Below are 23,747 nucleotides of genomic sequence, written 5' to 3' on the forward strand. Positions count from 1 at the left end.
GTAAGCCAATCAGTCTGTATTTGTCCTGCCTTCAGTCTTTCCACTGCTATTCATATGGTTTTCACTGGCTAATGCTTTTCAGAAGTAGACTGCTGGGTTCTTCTTCCTAGTCTGTCTTAGCCTGGAAGCTCAGCTGAAACCTGTCCTCCATGGGTGACCCTGCTGGTATCTGAATACTGGTGGCATATCTTCCAGCATCACAGCAACACGCAAGCCCCAACAGTATGACAACCTGTGTTATGCAGATGACACAACCTTGCTTGCTAAAAGTGAAGAGGACTTGAAGCACTTACTAATGAAGATCAAAGACCACAGCCTTCAGTATGGATTGCACCTCAACATAAAGAAAACAAAAATCCTCACAGCTGGACCAATGAGCAACATCATGATAAATGGAGAAAAGATTGAAGTTGTCAAGGATTTCATTTTACTCAGATCCACAATCAACAGCCATGGAAGCAGCAGTCAAGAAATCAAAAGGTGCAATGCATTGGGTAAATCTTTTGCAAAGGACCTCTTCAAAGTGTTGAAGAACAAAGATGTCACCCTGAAGACTAAGGTGCACCTGACCCAAGCCATGGTATTTTCAATCGCATCACATGCATGTGAGAGCTGGACAATGAATAAGGAAGACCGAAGAATTGATGCCTTTGAATTGTGGTGTTGGCGAAGAATACTGAATACACCATGGACTGCCAAAAGAACGAACAAATCTGTCTTAGAAGAAGTACAGCCAGAACGCTCCTTAGAGGCAAGGATGGCAGGACTGTGTCTTACATACTTTGGACATGTTGTCAGGAGGGATCAGTCCCTGGAGAAGGACATCATGCTTGGCATAGTACAGGGTTAGTGGAAAAGAGGAAGACCCTCAACGAGGTGAATTGACACAGTGGCTGCAGCAAAGCATAACAACGATTGTAAGGAAGGCTCAGGACCGGACAGTGTTTTGTTCTGTTGTGCATAGGGTTGCTATGAGTTGGAACGAACTCGACGGCACCTAACAACAACAACTAGTCTTTTCTTTCTTAAACTTGTCATGAATTGAATTGTGTCCTCCCCAAAAATATCTGTCAGCTTGGCTAGGTCATGATTCCCAGTATTATATTTTGTCTACCGTTTTGTCATCTGCTAAGATTTTCCTATGTGTTGTAAATCCTGTCACTATGATGTTAATGAGATGCATTATTGGTAGTTATATTGATGAGATCTACAAGATTAGATAGTGTCTTAAGCCAGTCTCTTTGAGATATAAAAGAGAGAAGCGAGCAGAGAGACATGGAGACCTCATACCACCAAGAAAACAGTGCTGGGAGCAGAGCGTGTCCTTTGGACCCAGGGTTCCTGTGCAGAGAATCTTCTAGACCAGGGGACAGCTGATAACAAGGACCTCCCTCCAGAGCTGACAGAGACAGACAGCCTTCTCCTGGAACTGACACCCTGAATTTGGACTTGTAGACTACTAGACTTTGAGGGAATAAATTTCTCTTTGTTAAAGCCATCCATTTTTGGTATTTCTGTTGTAGCAGCACTAGATGACTAAGACAAATCTTTTTTCCCCACTCTGTCAGAGTGATGTTTCTACAGGGCCCGGACTGATTATTTCAGTCCCCTTCTTAACATCTTTAGTGGCTCTCCATTGCCTTGAGGGTAGTGCTTTAAACCCTTACTTTGGTAAGACCCTGCTGCTCTCTCAGCCTCATCTCTGACCATTCCCCAAAGCACCTCAGCCTCTCTTCCTCTGTGTCTTCATGATGCTGTTCCCTCTATCTCGAGCTCTCTTCTCAGTTGTACAGCTGAGCAACTCTATTGGTTCTCCAGGTCTCAGACGTGCTAACTCCATCTTTTCAGGGATACCTTCCCTGGTCCTCAAGGCCAAGAAAATTGCTCCTCTCGTTGGTCATGTAACACCCTGTGTGTTCCCTATCTTGCTGCACTGGTGCTTGTTTATCTGTCTCTCTCCTCCTAGACAGGGCAGGGACTGTGCCTTTTTCACCATTGTTTTCATAGCACCTAGAACAGTGCTGGACAACGAATAAGGAAGACTGAAGAAGAATTGATGCTTTTGAATTGCGGTGTTGGTGAGGAATATTGAAAATACCATGGACTGCCAAAAGAATAAACAAATCTGTCTTGGAGGAAGTGCAGCCAGAATGCTCCTTAGAGGCAAGGATGGTGAGACTGTGTCTTACATACTTTGGACATGTTGTCAGGAGGGATGAGTCCCTGGAGAAGGACATCGTGCTTGGGAGAGTACAGGGTCAGCGGAAAAGAGGAAGACCCTCAACAAGGTGGATCGGCACAGTGGCTGCCACGATTGTAAGGATGGCGCAGGACTGGGCAGTGTTTCGTTCTGTTGTGCATGGGGTCGCCATGAGTCAGAACCGACTCAACGGCACCTAACAACAACAACAACAGAACAGTGCCTCACATACAAACCAGTTGCCATACAGTCGATTCTGACTCATGGCAGCCTCACGTGTGTCAGAGTAGAACTGTACTCCATAGGGTTTTCAGTGCTAATTTTTCAAAATAGATCTCCAGGCCTTTCTTCTGAAGTGCCTCTGGGTGAATTGAAACCTCCAACCTTTTGGCTAGCAGCCAAGCCCATTAACTGCACCACCCAATGACTCCTAGGGAGGGGTTATTGTTGTTGTTGTGTGCCGCTGAGTTATTCTGACTCCAACTCGTAGTGACCCATAGGACAGGGTAGAACTGCCACATAGAATTTCCAAGGCTGTAATCTTTATGGCGCCCACGTGTCTGTCAGTTTGTTGTACTGTGCGGGCTTGTGTGTTGCTGTGATGCTGGAAGTTATGCCACTGGTATTCAAATATCAGCAGGGTCACCCCAGGGCAGACAGGTTTCGGCTGAGCTTCCAGACTAAGACAGGCTGAGAAGAAGGACCTGGTGGTCTACTTCTGGAAAGAATTAGCCCGTGAAAACCTTATGAATAGCAGCAGAACATTGCCTGGTATAGAGGGTCTTTGAAAATGAGGAAGACCCTCAATGAGATGGATTGACACAGTAGCCGCAACAATGGGCTCAAGCATAGTAGCAACAATTGTGAGAATGGCACAGTACCGGGCAGTGTTTCGTTCTGTTGTGCATAGGGTCACTATGAGTCAGAACCGACTTGGCGGCAGCTAACAACAACAATCTTTGCGAAAGCAGACTGCCACATCTTTTTCCCACGGAGCAGCTGGTGTGTTTGAACTGCTGACCTTTTGGTTAGCAGCCCAGTACTTAACCACTGTGCCACCAAGGCTCCTTCTGACGTATAGTCCAAAAAAAAAAACAAAAAACAAAACCAAACCCATTGCTGTCAAATCCATTCCAACTCATAGTGATGCTATATGACAGAGTAGAACTGCCCCATAGGGTTTCAAGGAGCAGCTGGTGGCTTCCAACTGCTGACCTCTTGGTTAGCAGCCAAGATCTTAACCACTGTACCACCAGGACATATATTAGACACTCAGTAAATATTTGTTGAATGAATGAACACAGCTAATGGAAATCCAAAAAGCAAGGATGACTGAGTCTGTCCTCCTCTAAAATGAACGTGGTTTTCTAAACACACTGCCACTTTGTAAAGCCAGAGTGGGAAAATTTCAGGTTTTTGTGGCAATATTAATTTTATCGTGCTTCTAGTGGGTTTTCTCATATCTCTAAATGATCTGGTTCAAAGTCCTAGAGTTAGTTGGACTTGAAAGCTCTAAGTATAATCTTTCTTAGGCTTTAGATTCATAGCCTTTAACCTTGCAACTGAATGATTTGTGTTTATCTGGTTGACCTTTAACTTCGCTCTAATGATAGATTTCCCAAGAATTTAGTTGGAGACACTTGTCCCTAAAGTTTCTCGGACACAACTCCAGAACAAACTTCAGGAGGCTTCAGGCACAAAAAATTATACCAGGGCCAATTATTATTATTCCTTTAATCTTTAGATTCTTGAGCAACAGCTTCAGCAGATGAAGGCAACTTATCAGCTAAACCAAGAGAAGTTAGAGTACAACTTCCAGGTGTTGAAGAAGAGAGATGAAGAGAGCACAGTGATTAAATCCCAGCAGAAGAGGAAGATCAATCGGTACGCCGGCATGCTCAGCGCTTCTTCTGGGCTCTTCTGTACTGAAAATAGGGATGGATGTATACTCTTCTCTTTTGCAGGGGCAGAAACTGCTACAAAATATGACCAACTCTTTTATTACTAATATTTTTGTAAAGACAGTACTTTTAACTGTTTCTACTTCCTTCACCCCCAAAAGAGTATACAGCCAAAAGCCTTTCTCCCTCCCCAACTTGTCTGGTTCATCTTCTACTCACCTGTAACCACGATTTGTTTCTTCCAGAATTTTTTGATGCGTATATAAGCAAACACAAAAAAGTATTTTCATCCCTTTGGCTTTTACACAAAAGATAGCATTCTGTACACACTGTTCTAGATCTTGAAGACCTTCTCAGTTCATGGTGAGCTTTCACGTTATTCTTAAGCTGCCTAGTACATACTTCCTTGCATGGGTGTACCACGATTTATTTAATCAGTCCCTGTGGATGGACGTTTAGACATTGACATGATGTGAGTACTTATGTCATTGTAGCACTTTGCATATGTGTGGGTGTATCTGTAGGATAAATTCTGAACTTGTTATTACAGAAGAAATACATGTACACTATAGAAAATCAGAAAATATCACAACAAAAAGTAAAATAAAAACATCATATACCTACCACCAGAGATTAAGCGTATGGTTTTCTGGATCTTTTCTCTCTCTTTCTACCTTTCAATTTCAGTATGTATATATACTGAGAGAGAGAGAGAGAGATCAGCAACCTGCACCTTTCAATTTTAATAAAGTTCATCTCACCCAAATATCTGGATCACATTCAGATTTCCCCAGTTTTCCAAAGATATTTTTTACAGTAGCTTTGTCCAAACCAGGCATTGCAGTATAGGACCAGGCATTGCATCTGATTGTTAAATTAAGTTCCTCCAGTCTCTCTGATCTACTAAGATCCCCTTCCACAATGTCTCACTTTCTGGGTTTACATTTTTTATATTTAGCTTGCTTCTCTGGCCCTATATTGCCTGTAAATTATAGCCACAGACTTATGAATTCCGTGTACACATTTTTGCCAGAATAATTCACAGGTACAAGTGCATACTTCACATTGCATTATAAAGGAAAATATATTATCTAGTTGATCTACCATTAGTGACGTTAGTATTGACCATGGATTAGGATAATGAGTGCATTTGTAATTTTGATAGATATTACCAAATTGCTCTGCTTAGACACTGTACCAATTTTTGCTCCCAGCAGTGATGTATGTGAGTACTTGTTTCTCCATAGCCTTGGATTTTTGTCAGTAGTATCAGGGAGAAATGGTATCTCATTGTGCTTTTATCTTGCATTTCTCTTCTGCCTGAAGTTGAGTCTATTTTTATGTGTGAGAGACATTTGGTATTTTCTTGTTTATGAAGTGTATACTAATATCCTATATTCACTTTTCTTTTGGAGTTGTTGGTCTTTTCCTCATCAGTTTTTAGGTACTTTTTATATATATTAGGGAGATTAGCCCTTTGTTTCATAAACTGCAAATATTTTAAACTGGTTTAATGTTTAACCTTGCTTATGGATTTTTGTCATGCAGATATTTTAAAATTTCATGCTGTTGAATTTGACAGTTTTCTTGATGGCGTCTTGATTTTGACTCATAGTTAAAAATCCCTTCTTCATCCCAAGGTTCTAAAGGAATTCTTTACATGTTCCAAAGATATCTTTATAGTTTCATTTTTTTACACTTAAGACTTTTGAGCTATTTGGATTTTACCTTAGCGTGTAGTGCAAGATGGGAATTCAACTCTTAATTTTTCCAGGTGGCTAATCACTTGTCGTGATACCATTCCTTACTGACTGGTGATGACAGCTTTATCACATACCTAATTTATATATTTATTTGAGTCTTTCCTGTTGCATTTGTCAGTTTTGCCAATTCAGGTCCTAGGACTACACTGTTTTACTTACCGGGGCACTCCAATATATTTTGGTGTCCCTGGGTAGTGCAAATAGTTAACATGCTTGGCCGCTAACCAAAAGGCTGGTGGTTTGAGTCCACCCCAAGGGGCCTCTGAAGAAAGGCCTGGTGATCTACTTAAAAAAAAAATCATACGTTGAAAACCCTGTGGAGCACCATTCTGTTGTGACACACATGGGGTCACCATGAGTTAGAGGCAACTCAGTGGCAACAATGTGTTTTAATACCTGATAGGGCTAGTAGTCTCCCTGTATCACTGTCAAAAAATATAACCAACTCTGGATTATTTATACAATATTGGTTCCCAGAGACGCAGACAATTAGAAAACAAGGTCACACGTGTAACTTATTTATTTTTGGTCTTGAAATGAAATCCGAGATATACTTTTATATACACACCACACTTGCTCAAGCACACTCATTCCTCCTTACGCCTGATCCCAGTTCTGTGGCTACTGAAAAGTATAGATTGCTTGAAACTTCTCAGCCACGCTTCTCTTTCCTTCTTTTCCTCCCTGTCTCTCTCCTTCCATCTTTTCTTCCTTTAAGAATTGAATGTCTCCGACATTCCATATCATTGTACTGGGCTCTGAGGATTCAGAGTAGAATAAGATGGAAACAGGAGGAAGAGACAGGATTGAGGATTCCACCCCCAATCCAAATAGCCTGTTAATATTTATGAATTCTTCCACTTATAAAATATAGTTAGATTATAATTTGGATAAATGTTGGATGTATAGAGAAATACCATTTGACCTTCTGATAATTACAACAGAAAATTATACTGAATAAATGAACTGGTGTCATAAGCTTGGTGATCTGGAATAAATGAGAGTAGTTAGGGAACAATAGTTACAGAAAAGTCCCACTATATGTACCTTACTAGATAGCGGAGCATCAAAGACAGATACAAATCAGTACAGTGAGATGGAAATTTCTGGGAAGGCTTCCTAAAGAAGCTAAATAGTGAAGGATGGTAGGGATATGAGTTGGCAATAAGGAGTGACGATGAGACTCCAGGGTAGACGCACTGGGAGCAGGGGAGGGCAGGTGGGAAAAAGGAGGCAGGGGAGGGAAGGTGGGAAGGCAAGGAGGCAGGGGAAGATAGGTGGGAGCAAGGAGGCAGGGGAGGGCAGGTAGGAGGGCAAGGAGGCAGGGGAGGACAGGTAAGAACAAGTCGGCAGGATTCAGAAAGCTACTTGTCTGGCCTAGAGAAGGGAGACTGGTAAGAGGGAGGGGGAGGAGGTGCTTGAAGCAGAGCTTGGGTTTGATCCATGTAGCAGAGAGGAGAGGTGAGTGACATCACCACCATCAGCCTCTCTTTACTGGCTTCTTCTGCCCGACTTCAAACTTCCACAGGTTTCCGTTTTCCTGAATCCCTTCCACTGACCCTGCTGCTCCTCTGTAAGTACTACTCTGCTTTCATGGTCACTTTCCTTTCCTTATCACCAGTTCCCTCAACCTTTCACAATTGCCCTGTGACCCCAGGATTGGACAAGAACTTCCCTCTGTAGGGTATCAATGGTGCCACCCGTCCAGCCAAATACAATGACTTTTCCTCAGGCTTCAGCCTATTATTACCGAATACTGATTCTCAGATTTTTACCTTTGGCATTCAGGCCATAAAATATTTGCTCTTCCTTCTCAATTTATTCCTTATTTCTTTTCTTCAGTAGTTCTGCTTTTTGTTGTCTCATAAATAAAGACATTCTAGAAAGCTTAGGCCATACCTTACCCCTTGCTTTTTCTTTTTACTCCATCTGCCTTGTGCATCCAGCCTCATGGCTTTAAATATCACCTGTTTCTTGGTGACTAGGAAACCCTGGCGGCATAGTGGTTAAGTGCTACAGCTGCTAACCAATAGGTTAGCAGCTGGACTCCACCAAGCGCTCCTTGGAAACTCTATGGGGCAGTTCTACTCTGTCCTATAGGGTCTCTATGAGTCTGAATCAACTCGAAGGCAATGGGTTCAGTTTTTTTTGTCTTGATGACTACCATCTTCACACCCTAACCCTACCTAGCCTCGGCTCTTTATCTGGAACTGCGGGTGTAACATTTCAGTTTGGGGAGTCTTTGTCATTTCCGGTGTGCAGTTTCTGAAACAGACTGGCCCTTGCTCTCCTTTTCCCAGTAATCCAGCCTCGCACCCCTTCATCTTCAACATCTGCTCAGGCACTGAGGACTCTGGGCTTTTCATTGAGCTTCTTCATGTAGCCACCCTTTCCTACACATTGCCTCTCTTGCTAACTTCCCAGACCTTTATTACCCTCCTGGAGTTTATTTTTATTAGATTTGATGATTAGATGACCTCATAGAAAATTGTTTACTGAATGATATTGATAAAAACACTTCGGGATTGAAACAAAAAAAAAAAAATTTTTTTTTTAACAGCCGTACATGGAAAGTCTCCTAGAATGCCGTAGTTAAGAAAATGCATTAGGTATTTCTTTTTATCAGAGACTAACTAAGTTAAATATTTTTTTGCATTTTCTTGAGGATAAAAATATGAATGATGAATGTGTTACAGATACCTTCTGATTATTTCAGAATAATGCTTAGGAGAGGGAAATTTTTATTTTTCATAATTTTTAAACTTCAAAATATGTTGGCCTTCAATGTTTCTATTCCTGTGTAAGTGGGGCCCTGATATAAGACACCCCTTCAGAGGGTCAAAGGCTGAAGTATGATTCTGAGTGTCGAAGCTGTGCCTGCAATGGGTAATTTCCTGGGGTGGATTTCCATGCACAGAGCTCCTGTTGGCAGTGAGATGGTGAACTATAGAGTCCTGGACCCATAGTGCTCCTGGCCAGGCTATAACTGCCTCTCACTGTTCTGGAACCTTTGACTATGCCCTTCCCCAGGTTAGTTATGTACCTCACCTCTGGGCTCCCCTGGCATCCTGTGTGAAACTCTCCTATTGCACTTTTCTTGTTGTACTGTAATTAGTGTTTGTCCTTGTCTCTCAATCTCTCATTGGACTGGTTCTGTTCATCTTTGTATTCAATATTCAAACATGTCCTCAGCACAAAGGAGACATTTCATGTTTAATGAATGAATGAGTGAGTGAATTAATGGCTTACTGGACCTGTTAACAGCATCAGCTCCTTGAGGATGGAGGAACCATGTATCATAGGCTTGCGGTATGCAGTGGTTAATTTTTTCCCTGTTTTTCTTTTTTCAGAAATGAAATGAGCATCTAAATAATGACAGTAAAATAGTTGAAATAGATTCTGTAAATATGTGAGATAAGCACTGGATATGGACACTGGTTTGAATGTTCTGAACGCATATTTGCGTTTCCAATACAAATGATGTGTTTAACTCAATCATACTCTTGAGTAGGAGACAACCTTGTGGTAGGTTTGGGTTTCTGGATTGTTTTAAATGTGCTTAGTTCTAGAAGGTTCCATTATCTCCTGCTGCCGTCCTTTCCTGATCACGACTCGTGCTATAATTTGAAATATGTGGGAGGGTTTTCTGCCATTCCACCAATCTGACCCTGGTTTGTTGTAGAGCTGAGTCAGATGGACGAAGAACGTGGATTACACTTTCTTTTCAGCTGGACTAATTTTGTTTTCTTTCAACCCAGACTGCATGATATACTTAACAACCTGCGATCAAGATATACCAAGCAGATAAAGCAGTTTCAGGAGGAGAACCAGTCTCTAACCTTAGACTACAAACGCCTCGTGATGCAATTCAAGGAGCTACAGAGAGCCATGAGGTATTTCAGCAGTTTGGGCCCTAAAACAGAGGTGGCAGGGGTCAAGTTCAGTAGTAGCAATGATCTTGTTAAAGTTGCCATCACCAGATGGAGCTGGACCAGGGCTGTGTCCCTCTGTCCCTTTACTCACATATAACCTGCCTTTTCTTGAGACTTGTTGGGTTGGCTTCCAGTTGAGTAAAGGTGAGAGTCAATGGCCCAGGGATTGGGTGAGGCCCAGGAGTTACCACAGCTCTTCCTCATTTTCTTGCCCTACTGTCAATTAAGGACACCCTGTCCAGGCCGTGGGGTCAGCTGGCCATGTTTGGTGACTCTCCTTCACAGACATTTCGCTCTTATTGATGAGGAGAAGTTTCGGGAGATTTGGCTGATGAATGAAGAGGAGGCAAAGGATCTGATAGGCAGAGCCTTCGATGTAGACAGAATCATCCATACCCATCATCTGGGACTCCCTTGGACAGCACCTGATTTCTGGTTCCTGAAGAATATAGGGCCCATTTCTCAGCAGCCAAGGAAATCTGCCACAGAAATAGTAGAAGAGGTGCTGATGCAAACAGGTGACTGGAACAGAGTCCTAGAGCCTTAGAGCTGGAGGGGCCCTCTGAGATCTTAGGGTTGATCATTTCATTTCACAGGTAATGAAACTGATGTCCAGAAAGGGGGAAGAGGGCTCATAGCGTGGCAATCCATAGAATATGATTGGTTAGTATAGTTTTAAGTCTCTTCTAATTTATAGCTTTGCCCTCCATCTTTTTTTTTTTTCTTTGTAATTTATTTGCTAAAGAAATTGGGCTGTTTGTCCAATACAGTTTTCCATAGTCCAAATTTTGTTAATTGTACCCTTGTGGTATCCTTTAACATGTTTCTCTCCCTCTTCTATTACCTATAAGTTTGTAGTTGGAGCTAGAGTCTTGTTCAGATTCAGGTTCAATTTATTTTTGGCAAGTACTCTCTTTTATACCTTCCTAGGTGAACTAACGACTGGCTGTGACTCTTTTTGTAATGTCAGCAGCCACTGATAATCACTGTCTTAAAAAAAAAAAAAAAAAACCTATTGCTGTCAAGTTGATTCTGACCTATAGTGATCCTATAGGATAGAGTGGAACCGCCCCATAGAGCTTCCAAGGCTGTAATCTTTAAGGAAGCAGACTGCCACATCTTTCTGCCATGGAGCAGCTGGTAGGTTTAAACCACCCACCTTTTGGTTAGCAGCCAAGTGTTTAGCCACTGCACTACCAGGACTCCTTAATCATTGTCTAAGATCCATTAATTGCATTAACACACTGCCGTCAAGTAGGGATTGTAAAACGGTGATATTCTAAATTTCGTCATTATGACGGCAGTGGTGGGTTTGGGTTCATTTATTAGCTGGAATACTTCTGAAAAGAGAATCTTCCCCTCATCAGCTATTTGTTACCCTGAGCTACAGTTTGCACAGGACAAGCAGGATAGGTGCTTACCCTTCCTCTATTTACCAGTTTTAAGAATAATGGGTTGCCAGCTGCTTGCTGCCAGCCTGCCCCCTGTACTTCATCGTTGGGGGCCAGGCATGGGCTCTGCACATTCCCAGGATGAGCTTCAGTGTGTGGGTGGCTCAAGAGGTGGATGGTTCTTGATGAGCTGGGGTGGGACAAGACCTGGAGGATCAGACTGTAATAAAGGTCCACATGTGTGAAAGAAAGAAAGAAAGAGGGAAGGAAGAATCTAGAATCTTCCAAAGATGACTAATTTTTTTTTTTAAGTATCATTATTGCAGTTATCCTTATGGATGCTCAAGTTGTCCCATCTTTGGCCAATGGTAGTCTTTTCATGTTTGCATTTTTGTCCTTTAAACATAATTCCAGTAGTCTTTGATTGCTCCCTTGCTTTCCAGAATGACCAGATGTTCCAGGCTCACCTTATACTTTCCCTGTCAGAAGTCCGGAATCAACCATTTATTTCTCCAGGGAGACTTGGTTTCTTTAAATAGGAAGTGGTATTTTGAAACCACAATCTGGGTGCTGAGGTGCTCATTGTTTTGGACTAGCCATTGTTTCTAAGCCTTTTCAGGGGATAGAGCTAGGGTATAGGATTATTTAAAATAAATAAATAAATAATGAGTTTATACTAATATTTTCTAGTCAGCAGGGTGCCAGGATTTTTTCCTTAACCTCATCAGTGTATGCCCTTTCTCCCAGCTGGAAAATCTTGGTACTCAATGACTCTGCAATAATCACTCATATGCTTTTCCCGTAGTACCCCAGAACGGTCTCAGAACAAAATATCGACCCACCACCAACAAATGATTATTAAAAATAATCTAAACACTTTTGTACTTTTTTTGTTTTTAGGGTAATACCCCACTAGGGATGCACAGATAGGTTACTGTGTTTAAAGCCACTTGGAATAGTTTCTATGTGGTTATGTCACAGGCTAGATATACATGTAGGTTTTTTTGTTTCATTTTACTTTTGATTATGAAGGACTGCTTTGTTACAGTTTAGTTTCATAATTATGTAAAATATTTACATGTTTCCAAAGGTATATTCAAAGTATTCTCGCTTTGATTTTCTCCGCGGTCTCTATCCTATTTCACTCCTTCTTTCTAGGTAACTATTAAAAAATACGGTTTATCCTTCCATTGCTTTTTAGAATTCCATATATATATATATATCCACGTTGAATCATTTCTTCAGTAAACAAAAGGATATACTGTATACACTTTTTTCCACGTTGCCTTTTTCACTTATTATATCGTGAACACCGTTTTATAATAGTAAAAAGGAAATATTCTTATAGTAAATATATAGTAAAATAAAGTTAAAAGAAATAGTCTTTATTCATTTTTTTATGTGGAACTCCATTGTGTGTGACAGTGTCATATTGGTTTATTTTTTAATTAATTTATTATTTATTCATAATTTATTCTGTTGATGGATATTTGTGATTTTTTTTTGTTTTTGCTGTTATAACTGTGCTGTAATAAATAGCTTTGTGCATTTGCCTTCTTATCCTTTTGCTAGTTAACGGTTGGGATGGATCCCTTGAAGGGGGGTTGCTGAATCAAAGGGTAGACGCTGATGGAATTTTGCTGGATATTGCTCCATAGTGGTGGTAGTAGTTTGTACTCCCACCAGAAATATTATATCTTGTACTTTTCAAAAATTTTTTCATCTGTGGTGTCTCATTTACCTTTTGAATAACCAGTAAAATCTGGGATAGTGTGATGATTTTGATTCCCATTTTCAGATGAGGAACGCATAATATAAAACATTTCAGTTTTAATTAAAAATGTTTTGGCTCTTGCTGTCAGCTGTCAGTTCTTGTTGATAATATTCTTTGGTGAGACAGCCACCCCTTTTAAAAAATTTTAATAATATCTTTTATTTAACCCACTATATCCAAAATATTGACATTTCAGCAAGTGACCAATATTTAAAACTTATTAATGCAGTATTTACTTTCTTGTTGTTCGGTAGTAAGATTTTGAAATCTAGGATGCTTTCTGCACTGTGGCACATCTCACTTCACACTGGCCACGTTTCAAGCGCTCAGTAGCCACATGTGGCTGGAGGCTGCTGTATTGGAAGTGCAGTCAAACATGTATGTATTTTTGCAAAATACTTGCTTTTCTAAGCCTCTGTCTCCCTATCTGTGAAATGGAGAATGACATACACCTTTCAGAGTTGTTGTTAGGGTTAAATGAGGTGATGTATTTAAGGTGCCATGGAAACCCTGGTGGCATAGTGGTTAAATGCTACGGCTACTAACCAAAGGGTCGGCAGTTCAAATCTTCCAGGTGCTCCTTGGAAACTCTATGGGGGCAGTGCTACTCAGTCCTATAGGGTCGCTATGAGTCAGAATTGACTTGACGGCACTGGGTTGTTTTTTTTTAACCCAATACCTAGGGTGCTGGTGGTGGAGTGGTTAAAAGCTTGGCTGCTAACCAAAAGGTCGGCAGTTCAAATCCTTGAGCCACTCCTTGGAAACCCTACGGGCCAGTTCTACTCTGTCCTATAGGGTTGCTATGAGTCAGAATCGACTAGACGGGAATGGGTGTAACCCAATACCTGGTGCACAGAAATTGTTCAAAAAGTTCTAACTGTTGTTCTTACTTTTATTAATCATAGTAACTTCGCCACCTTTGTTGTTGTTGTTACTTCGACTCGTAGCTACGCCATGTAACACAGTGAAACTATCCGTAGGGTTTTCTTGGCTGTAGTCTTTACAGAAGCAGATCGACAGATCTTTCCCCTGCAGAGCTGCTGGGTGGGTTCAAACTGCCAGTCTTTAGGTTAGTAGCCGAGTGGTTGACCATTTGTTTCACCTGGGCTCCTTTTGCCACCTTAAATTTTACCCTTGACATAAATGCAATTTTAGAGGAAATAACCTATGTTTGTAATTGCAATTTTAAATTTATTACCTGGTATAAACAAGATGAGACTAAAACCAATTCAGATTACAATAATCCTTTGGAAAATTTTTGTTGATATTCTTTCAAAATATTTGCTTTATAAGGGGTCTATCTCATGGGAAAGGGCAAAGAGAATGAACATTTAACTTTAAGTAGAGCACTATAGCATGGCAAAACAGTGAAATAAATCATTTCATTAGATTGTTATTATTTGGAATTTTTTGCTTTTAAAAAATGTGAAACAGACTCTTACCCTCTTAAGTGTTTATATATACCCTCTTGTAAAAGCCAAGTGGACCAACCAGAAATGGCTATATTCATAAATTCATATGCTTTTCTTTTTTTTTTTTAAACTTGACTTTGGGTGAAATTACAAACAAAAAGAAGAGTGGTAGAGATACAGAAAATGTTTCAACTGAAATAAAACTAGGATTCTTTCTGATTCCCTAATTGTTTCTCTTGTCCTTCCAGGGTAAGCTATGGTCCTGACTTCAAGTGTCTGGGAACATGATTTGCAAGGCCTACCACTCTTAGGTTAAAACCCAGAATCCTCAACATGACTTTACAAGGCCCAACACCCTCTTGGCCCTTCCAGCCTCACCTCTTGAAACCCCACCTCACCCATTATGCTTCAGTACCCAGACCTTGTTTAGTTCCTTGAAAGTACCTTTCCGTGGGCTTTCCCTCTGCCTATTGTGTTCTATGTTTTTGCAGAGCCAATTCCTACTCATTCTTTCATCCCTCCTTAAAAGATTTTCCCTTACTCCCCCTCAGGGAAGCCTTCCCTCTCATCCCAAACTAGATTAACTACCTGCCTCATCACTTCCCTCAACCACACCTACTGTAGACACATCAGTGACACCATGCTTTCCCTTTTCTTTGTAGCATTCATCAAAATTTAATTATTTTTGTGATAATTTATATGTGATTTGTCTTTCTTGCTAAACTCTAAGCCCATACGACTAAAAAAAAGAAAGAAATTTTTTCTTTCTTTTTTTTTAATGACTAGCATATTTTTTTTTTTTTTTTTTTTTAGCATATGTTAAAAAAACCCAAATGTCAGAAAGAAAAATGTATTTATTGTCCTTGGGCCGTAGTGTCCCAAAGCATTTTAACTTTATAGAGGAGATGATTTTTTAAAGTAAACTTTGCAGATGGAGTAAGTGGTCTCCTTTCAGCTCTAACATCCTGTGAATGCACTTCTAGTTGAGGTGATCAGGGAAACAGTGAAGTTTAATATGAATCATAAAGAATCAGCAATGTTCCAGATGGAGGAAATGGCATGGAAAATACATATGTTTGTGGAGTATTAAATATACCAGATCGGCTGAACTAGGAATTTATATAGTGTGTGGGGAGATAAGGCTAAAAAACTTAAATCCCAGTTACAGAAGGCTGAAGACTTTGGATTTGACCTTGTAGTCAAGGACCATGATCAGAAGTGTGATAGACAGAGTACTATGGAAGAAGAGCTACAGAAGTTGTGGTAACCTAGTTTCTATATGATGCATAAAGACTCTGAGTTAGTGTGTTGTCTGTAGGAATAACAAAGAAAGGATGAAAAGTAATATGCAGGTAACGTAAGTAATCAATTAACCAAACTTAGTGGTAGAGGGTGGGCAAAAGATCAAAAGTAATGTTGACATTTTGGACACGAGTGAATACGATTATGGAGGAATAGCAGATGAGATGATTGACACAGTGGCTGCAGCAATGGGCTCAAGCATAACAACAATTGTGACAATAGCGCAGGACTAGGCAGTGTTTCCTTCTATTATACATAGGGTCATGCTATGAGTCAGAATCGACCCCATGGCACCTAACAACACTAACAGCTAGGTACAGGGGGAGGGAAGAGATTATTTTAGTTTTGGAGATGGTAATCATCCAGATTAAAAAAAAAAATCATCCAGATAGATGTGCCTAACTAATAATTAGAATATTTGAATAGAGCCTGAAAGGTCAGGTTATATCAGGTCAGCTTTATATGTAGATATAAGACTCAGGATCATGTCCCATTAGATGAAGTCTTTCCTATGTACCTTACCTCTCTCAAGTTCTGTCCTTGGCCATAGTCATTCATTTCTACCCCTCTCCACCACCATACTCTATCCAGGAACTGTGGTGGTACAGCAGTTAAAGTGCTCGGCTGCTAACCAAAAGGTTGATGGTCTGCTCCACGGGAGAAAGATGTGGCAGTCTGCTTCTGTAGAGATTACGGCCTTGGAAGCCCTATGGGGCAGTTGTACTTTATCCTATAGGGTCAGTATGAGTCGGCATCAACTTGACGGCAGTGGGTTTGCTTTTTTGGGGTATATGCTATCTAGTAAGTTTTATTTACTCACTAAATCTGAAATCCACCCCCCCCCCCGCCTGTTTGGTTGGCTGCATGTAATCTGCTACAGGTTTAGAAACCAAACAGCAAACCTGCTAGATTGTCTCTAAAGTAAAATAATCAGGCTCATACGCTCCCTCCCACTTCCTGCATCATGGCTGGATTTTGAGTATGATGTTCCCAGGAGATGAATTTTGGAAAACTGAGGAAATGTAGGCTGGCTGAGAACGACAGAGTTCTCAAAACAGGGTGTTTCCTCCCGCTGGCCCACAGCCCCCTTTTCCCCACATAGTAGGCTTTCTTCAACATCAAGAGACAGTGACATTGCCTCAGACAGGCTTTTTAAGAGGTAGATTTTCTGAAAGAAAGCCATTTGACTGTTGGTCAAAGTCAACAAGGCCAAGAAATTGTCTTTCTTTTCTCTCTCTTCTCTCTATGACCCTCTCCAGAAGAGGAGGGATCAGAAGAGACCATGTCAGAACCAGAGTCTTACCTGGACCTGCCAAAGCAAGTTTCAGCAAAAACTACCAGAAAGGTCCTGATGCTCCTGTGTGATGAGTCGGTGAGGCTGGCTTCCCAGGCTGGGTCCCAGGCTGCAGCAGAGAGACTCTTTTTCTTTTTTTGGGCTTTAGGTGAAAGTTTACAGTTCCAGTTAATTTCTCATACAAAAATGTATACACGTATTGTTTTGTGACATTAGTTGCAATCCCCACAATGAGACAACAAACTCCCCCTTTCCACCCCTGGTTCCCTGTGTCCATTCAACCCGTTTCTGCCCCTTCTTGTCTTCTCATCCTGTCTCTGGACTGGAGCAGCCCACTTGGTCTCGTGTATCTGATTGAACCAAGATACATGCTCCTCACATGTATTATTTTTTGTTTTATAACCCTGTCTAATCTTTGTCTGAAGAGTGGGCTTTGGGAATGGTTTCAGTTCTGGCCATAGTTTCGGGTGTTCCTCCAGTCTCGAGGCAGAGAGACTCTTGTAGGGTGGCTTTCCCTCCAAAGGAGCAGACCCTCTGCTGAGGCATCTGTGCGTGCTACTTCTGCATACTCTGGCCAGGCCAGACGTGGCCTGGAGTCAGGAGTGGACCAGCTTTCCACTGGCCAAGCCCTAAGGATCAGAGCTGGGACCAGCCCCTGGACTACGCGGGGAAGTTCACAGACAGACTGTGCTTCAGAACTGGCCCAGCTGGCAAATGGCTCTTCCGTTAGTGGGTCAGGAAGTAGTGGTGCAGGCTGGCTGACAGGCCCATTAAATTATCGCTCGTTCTGAGGTAGAAGGGGCAGCCATCTTCCTACCTGCTAAGTAATGGGGCCACAACTGACCTGTGGCCTTTCTCTGGGAGCTTGGTTTGAGACTATGCTGCATGTCTCAGGCTTTGGACGTCTGGATATCTGGACTGTATATTAGACTTTGAGTAAAGGCTGCATTGGAGCTGGTTCAGCTAGAAGTCAGGTTATTACCAAATATGATCTATGGTTATTTCGATTTTACAGTTCTGGTGGCGCAATGGTTAAGCACTCGGGTACTAGCCAAAACGTCAGCAATTGGAACCCACCAGGCGCTCCATGGGAGGAAAGACCTGGCAATCTGCTCCCATAAAGATTATAGCCTAGGAAACTCTATGGGGGCAGTTCTACTCTGTCATCTGGGTCACTATGAATCGAAATCGAGTCAATGGCACAGCACACAACAACAACAACAATAACAAGGTGGGTAGATGAGGTAGAGCAAGGATCAGCAGCCTCCAGTGTACTTGGAACAGTAGGGACGGTATTCTTTGGCACTAGGGCTGGCTGCCCCTTCTCCAACCACCGAGGGCATGGTTCCTAAAGGGTAAACCAGGGGGTCCTCTTCTTTGTATTTGCAGCCTTGCAGCCAGTGGCCACCTCTCCACGGAGTCTTCCCTTGGGCTTTCCTAATTCAGTGTGGGCACTCAAGCTTCTTACCCACCTCCCTCCCCTCCACCTCCTGTGTGCTGTGGCATGTCTATCTCCCTCCATGCCTTCCTCTCCTCCAGCTCAGTACCTACTGCTGTGTTCTAATGGATATGTGGGGGATTAGAACATGAGTGAAATGACATTGGACAGATGGGAATCAGTGACCGAATTAGGTTTGGACTGCTATGGGAAACTCAGGTATTTGTCCAATAGCTTGTGGGCATGTTAGCACTCTTTTGAAGTATAGCAGACTAAATCCATAATGAGGATTGGCTTTGTCCCTGGCCTTGCTCCTTGGGATGGCTCTCTTCATCTGGAGACCCTGCTGCCCCAAGTCTCATGCCTGGAGGTTCTGCTTTGTGGACTTGCCCCTGGATGGTTACACAGAGGGAGCTTGCAGATACTAGCATTGGTTTCTGAAACCTGTATCTGACAGCTTCTTCCTTTTCCTCAGGGTTTTCTGATTGAGAGCAAACTGCTGAGCCTTCTCCTTCCCTTGGAGAAGAGTGAGTGCTACCTGCTGAGGCTGGATGCCATCTTCTCAGTGAGTTTCCTGGTTCTGAGTGGACCTGGGGTGGAGCTGAAGCCCAGGGGCGGATTAACCAGTAAGCAAAGTATACACAGGCTACATTAAGCAAGGTACTCATGGGCGAAACCCAGGTGAAATCCTGCACTGCAGATTAGTAAGTAAGTACAAGTTAAGTCCGTGCGGAGCTTGCTTACCGGGTGATCCTTCACTAAAGCTTGCCTCACCTTAAGATAGCTCTTATTTTTTTTGACATTGCCTCAGCCCTGGAGTAGATGGGGGTTTTCTGGGGCTTCCCTGGGCTCAGCATGATATCCTTCTCTTTATTTACAATTCAGGCAACAAAATGGCCTCAGAACCGTTTACATGTCCCCCATCCCTGACCTTTCTCTACTAGCTTTTGTATCTCATAGCCCAGCTTTCAGATTGTGGGCTCTCCCTTGCACCTCCAAACACAGCTGTGTGTTTAGCCCCCTGTTAGCACTTTCACTCCCAGCAGATCTGAATGGAGCGTTTCCTGACTACGCCTGCACCATTTTCCTCCGTGCTGGCATGTTGGTGTTCCTATTTCACTACAGTTCTCCAATGCTGCATGCCCTCTGCTCTGGGCCAGGCGCCTACGGTACAGAGGGAACAAGCCAAGCCTCCTGCTCTTGGGAGCTGAGGGTCGGTGTAACTCCCCAAGCTGGTGAACTGGCTCACTTTTCTCTGATGGCGTGTTTGAGCAGCCATGCCATTTTTCCCCAGGCCCTTGGAATTGAAAGTGAAGACGACTTGTATAAACTGGTGAACTTCTTCGTCAAATACCGAGCTCATCATTTACCCTCTGGCCAGGTAAGGCGCGGTGCTATATACCATTTTGCAGCTTAAAAATTTTTAACCACGTGCATAAAACCCCTATGAGGCAGTCCTACTCTGAAACGTATAAGGTGGCCATGAGCCAAAATCAAGTCAAAGGCAACTGGTTTGGTTTTTCACTTTATTTTGTTTTATGTATTATTAATCCAAAAATATAAGCAAGCAAAAAATGTTAAATGAGGGGGGACAAAAAACGTTTCAATTCTCTTGGAAGCTCCCAGAGGGCATTGCTGCCTCCGAATAACACCTGAGAAATAGTGGGGAGTTTATGTCAGGGATAGCTAACATAGCATTTCCCTTCTTCTTATTTTCTTCAATTTGCAAGTGGAAAAATGGCTAGAGATGAGGTGCTGTTCTTACGTGGTGGCCCAAACCATCTTTTCCTGGGTCCTACCTCAGAGCCAGGCCTCAGCCACTGTGAGACCGGCCCACCAACTTCTGAATATTTTGACCCTTAACACTTTCTGAAAAGCAGGGCCCATTTGTAATGCCTATCTTGACTGTAATTGATTTCAGTAGGAGAATCAAATATCAAGTATTACAGATAAAAGAAGCTATCATATTAAAGGAAACCCTGGTGGCATAGTGGTTAAGTGCTACGGCTGCTAACCAAAAGGTCAGCAGTTCGAATCCACCAGGCTCTCCTTGGAAATTCAATGGGGCAGTTCTACTCTGTCCTGTAGGGTCGCTATGAGTTGGAATTGACTCAACGGCAACAGGGTTTTTTTTGGTTTGTTTTATCATATTAGAAATTATTTTGAATTTTAAAAAATAATTTCCTGATATACCTCCAAAAAAAGCTGGCTATCTGAGTTGGCAAAATCAAGAAGCCATAACGAAGACAAAAAAAAAAAAGAAAAAAAAAGATACATTTGACTACATAAAAAAAAATCTACAGGGCACAAATCAGTACAAGCAAATGTAAAAGACAGATGACATGCTAGGGAAAATTTTCAGCTCATGTCATAGTGAAGGGCTAATTTCCTTAAATATAAAGAACTCCTATAAACCTGTAAGAAAAAGGCCAACAACTCAATGAATAGGCAAGTGCTGTGAGCAAACACCTCACAGAAGAGGCAATACAAATAACTTTTAAACATGAAAAGAAAATCAAGCTTACTTGTAACAAGAGAAATGTAAATTAAAACTGCCCCAAAGCCTATTCTTCACCTCTCAGGTTGGCCAAAATCTAAAAGCTTGATAACGCATCGTGATGGCTGAGGTGTGAGAAGCAGGTGCGCTCGTGTGGTTGCTGGTGGGAGTATAAATTGTTGTAACCTCCACGGAGGGCAATTTGGCAGTATCAGTTACAAATTACAAAATGATATGCCTTTTACCCAGCAGTTCCTCTTCTGGGATTTTATTCTGTGGATATGTCCCAGTACATTTGAAATGATGTGTTTATTGTAGGTTATTCTGTGTGGCCTTGTTTGAAATGGAAGAAAACTGGAAACGACCTAAGTGTCCATCATTAAGGAGTTAATTAAATAATGTATGGTGCCACCATTAAAAAAAGATGTTCTGTATGTGTTTACATGGAAAAATCTCTAAGGCTTACTGGTATGTGAAAAAAGAACAAAGTTCAGGAATATCTATATAATATGGTATCATGTATGTAAGAAAGGGAAGGACAAGTATGTGTGTATATAAATATATGTGTGCCTATTTGCTTATATGTCCTTATATAAGCGTGTGTGTGTGTGTGTGTGTTTGTACATGCATACATAGGATTTCTTTGGAAGGATACATAGGAACTGATAACAATGGTTTGCCTGTGGGAGGTAAACTGAAGAAACTGGAACAGGAGTAAGAGGGAGACTTTTCAAATAGAAATATTAAAACAAAAAGTAATTTGTATTGTGGTTCAAGAAGATATTTATAAAAAGTAGGGTTTATGAGTCTCAATAAAATGAATACCTGTTAACCCAGATTAAGAAACAGCAGCGTCATTGTTTTGAAGCCCCCTACCTGCCTCTCCCTGGTCCCATCCCCCTTCTTTCCCATTTTGTCCTCTAGCTCCATCATCTCTTTCCTGTGTAAATGGCACCCTTTTATCTGCAGCCCACTTCTTGCCATTTTCTTCTCTTACTGTCTTTCTTCATAATCCATGCTGTGTATCCCCAACCCATAATTACCTTGGCATCTTTCTCCACATCGCCCCCTGGAATCACTGTCCCCCCTCTACAGGAACGATCAAGCGTGATGGCAGCACCAGAGTCAGTAGAGAAGTTACCGGTCGAGGCAGGAAAGAAGAAAAACCTTTCAGAGGGGAAGCAGGAGGTCCAATCTTCTCCCAGGCTTATCCACCCCAATGATGTCCTCAAGGCTCTGGAGGCCTTCGTCATGGGTCTGAACAAGCCCAGGTGGGCTGTGGCGCTGAGGGCTTGCTGAGAACTGGGGGAGCTGGATGGGACGAGGAGCCAGGCAGGCGCTAGTGAGCTGAGAAGAGGCTGCTGAGCAGGAACTCGGAGAGCGAGTAAATGGATGAAAGAGGGGATGGGGAGTTATTGAGCGTATTAGTGAGAGAAACAGGGTGTAGTCGTGATTTGCATTCTTTCATTTGTCATTCATTCATTCAACAAACATTTGTTGAGATCTGCCATGTGCAGGCACCATGGGAACAGCACAGTGTGTTGGGAACAAGAGTAAATGCATGCACAAGGTATGGAGCTGCTCAGAGGAGGACGTGGTTAACTCCTTTGGCAAGCTGAGAAGGCTTTAGAAGGAGATGCTTTTTGCTAGGTGGATGGAGTGGGGAGAGGGCATTTTAGGACGTAACAGCAGGGGAGAGGGAGCCATGACAGAGCGGGGTGGCTGGAAACCAAGGGTCTGGGTGGTGGAGGCTGGTGGTAAGGGAGCCAGGCCAGGCCTTTGGAGCCTTGCCCGATGTGCCGTGGATCTTGGTCTTTAACCCTTAGTTGACTGGAAGCCAGGAACAGTTATAAGTGATGGGGGAGTGGTGATTGGACTTGCAGTTTAGAAAGGTCACTTCAGCACAGGGAGGGGTGATGCTGGAGACAGGGAGAGCAATTGGAGGTTCCTCCAGTTGGGACGCAATCATTTTCCAGATTAAGACCATCACAGAGGGGATGGAAGGGAGATGAAAAATTTTAAGAACTGTCTTGGATGTACTGGTGAAAGAAATGGGGCATAGTAATGAGCTGTAAGGAACCCTGGTGGCACAGTGGTTAAAGTGCTAGGCTGCTTACCAAAAGGTCAGCGGTTCGAACTCACCAGCCTCTCTGCAGGAGAAAGAGATGACAGTTTACGTCCATAAAGATTTACAGCCTCAGAAGCCCTATGGAGCAATTCTACTCCATCCTATAGGGTCGCTATGAGTTGGAAGCCCCTTGACAGCAGTGGGTGGGTTTAATGAGCTGTAAAGCCACTGAGATAAACTGATTGACAGAAAGAGAAAGACGGGGTGGATGGAACTCCAGTGATGCTTTCATAGAAGTGACCCAGAATCCCCACCAAGAATCAGGGAAATGGATGATAAGCATGTTTAGTTTCTGAGAATCTTCCATAATCTGATGAAGTCTACCACTGAGTGGGATGGTGATGGGTGGAAAGGCAGTAATGTGAATGCAGGCCGTGCCTTTGTGAAGACAGGGGCCTGGCTGGCACTGCTGGGGGCCCCGGGCATGCCAGGTGGAGATGATGGACCTGTGCTCTTGCCCTCAGGGACCCTCGAACGCCACTGAAGAAGCGGAAGGAAGTGCGAGATGACTCAAAGGACTCTGAGTACTGGAAGGCCCTGACCATGGTTATCCCTCCCGCCAAGCAGAACCTCTGGGACGCTCTATACACAGCCTTGGAGAAGTACCAGTGAGTGTTTATGTCATGAGGCCCCTGGGTGGCACAAATAGTTTGTGCTCCAGTACTAACCTAAAGACTGGTGGTTCAAACTCATCCATCGGTACCATGCATGAAAG

General features: G+C 42.5%; 1 protein-coding gene across 1 annotated transcript in view; it reads left to right on the forward strand.

Moving 5' to 3' along the window:
- DRC1 (dynein regulatory complex subunit 1) overlaps positions 1 to 23,747 on the forward strand; it is a 67,082-nt gene that overhangs the window by 41,172 nt on the left and 2,163 nt on the right. The window contains exons 8-15 of the mRNA XM_049903919.1: positions 3,945 to 4,084; positions 9,623 to 9,757; positions 10,082 to 10,314; positions 16,935 to 17,047; positions 18,883 to 18,972; positions 19,702 to 19,788; positions 22,000 to 22,175; positions 23,497 to 23,640. Of these exons, the coding sequence (XP_049759876.1) occupies positions 3,945 to 4,084; positions 9,623 to 9,757; positions 10,082 to 10,314; positions 16,935 to 17,047; positions 18,883 to 18,972; positions 19,702 to 19,788; positions 22,000 to 22,175; positions 23,497 to 23,640 (1,118 nt within the window). The remainder of the gene's footprint in view (positions 1 to 3,944; positions 4,085 to 9,622; positions 9,758 to 10,081; positions 10,315 to 16,934; positions 17,048 to 18,882; positions 18,973 to 19,701; positions 19,789 to 21,999; positions 22,176 to 23,496; positions 23,641 to 23,747) is intronic.

The sequence above is a fragment of the Elephas maximus genome, chromosome 12, assembly GCF_024166365.1.
Source record: "Elephas maximus indicus isolate mEleMax1 chromosome 12, mEleMax1 primary haplotype, whole genome shotgun sequence".
Lineage (NCBI taxonomy): Eukaryota > Metazoa > Chordata > Mammalia > Proboscidea > Elephantidae > Elephas > Elephas maximus.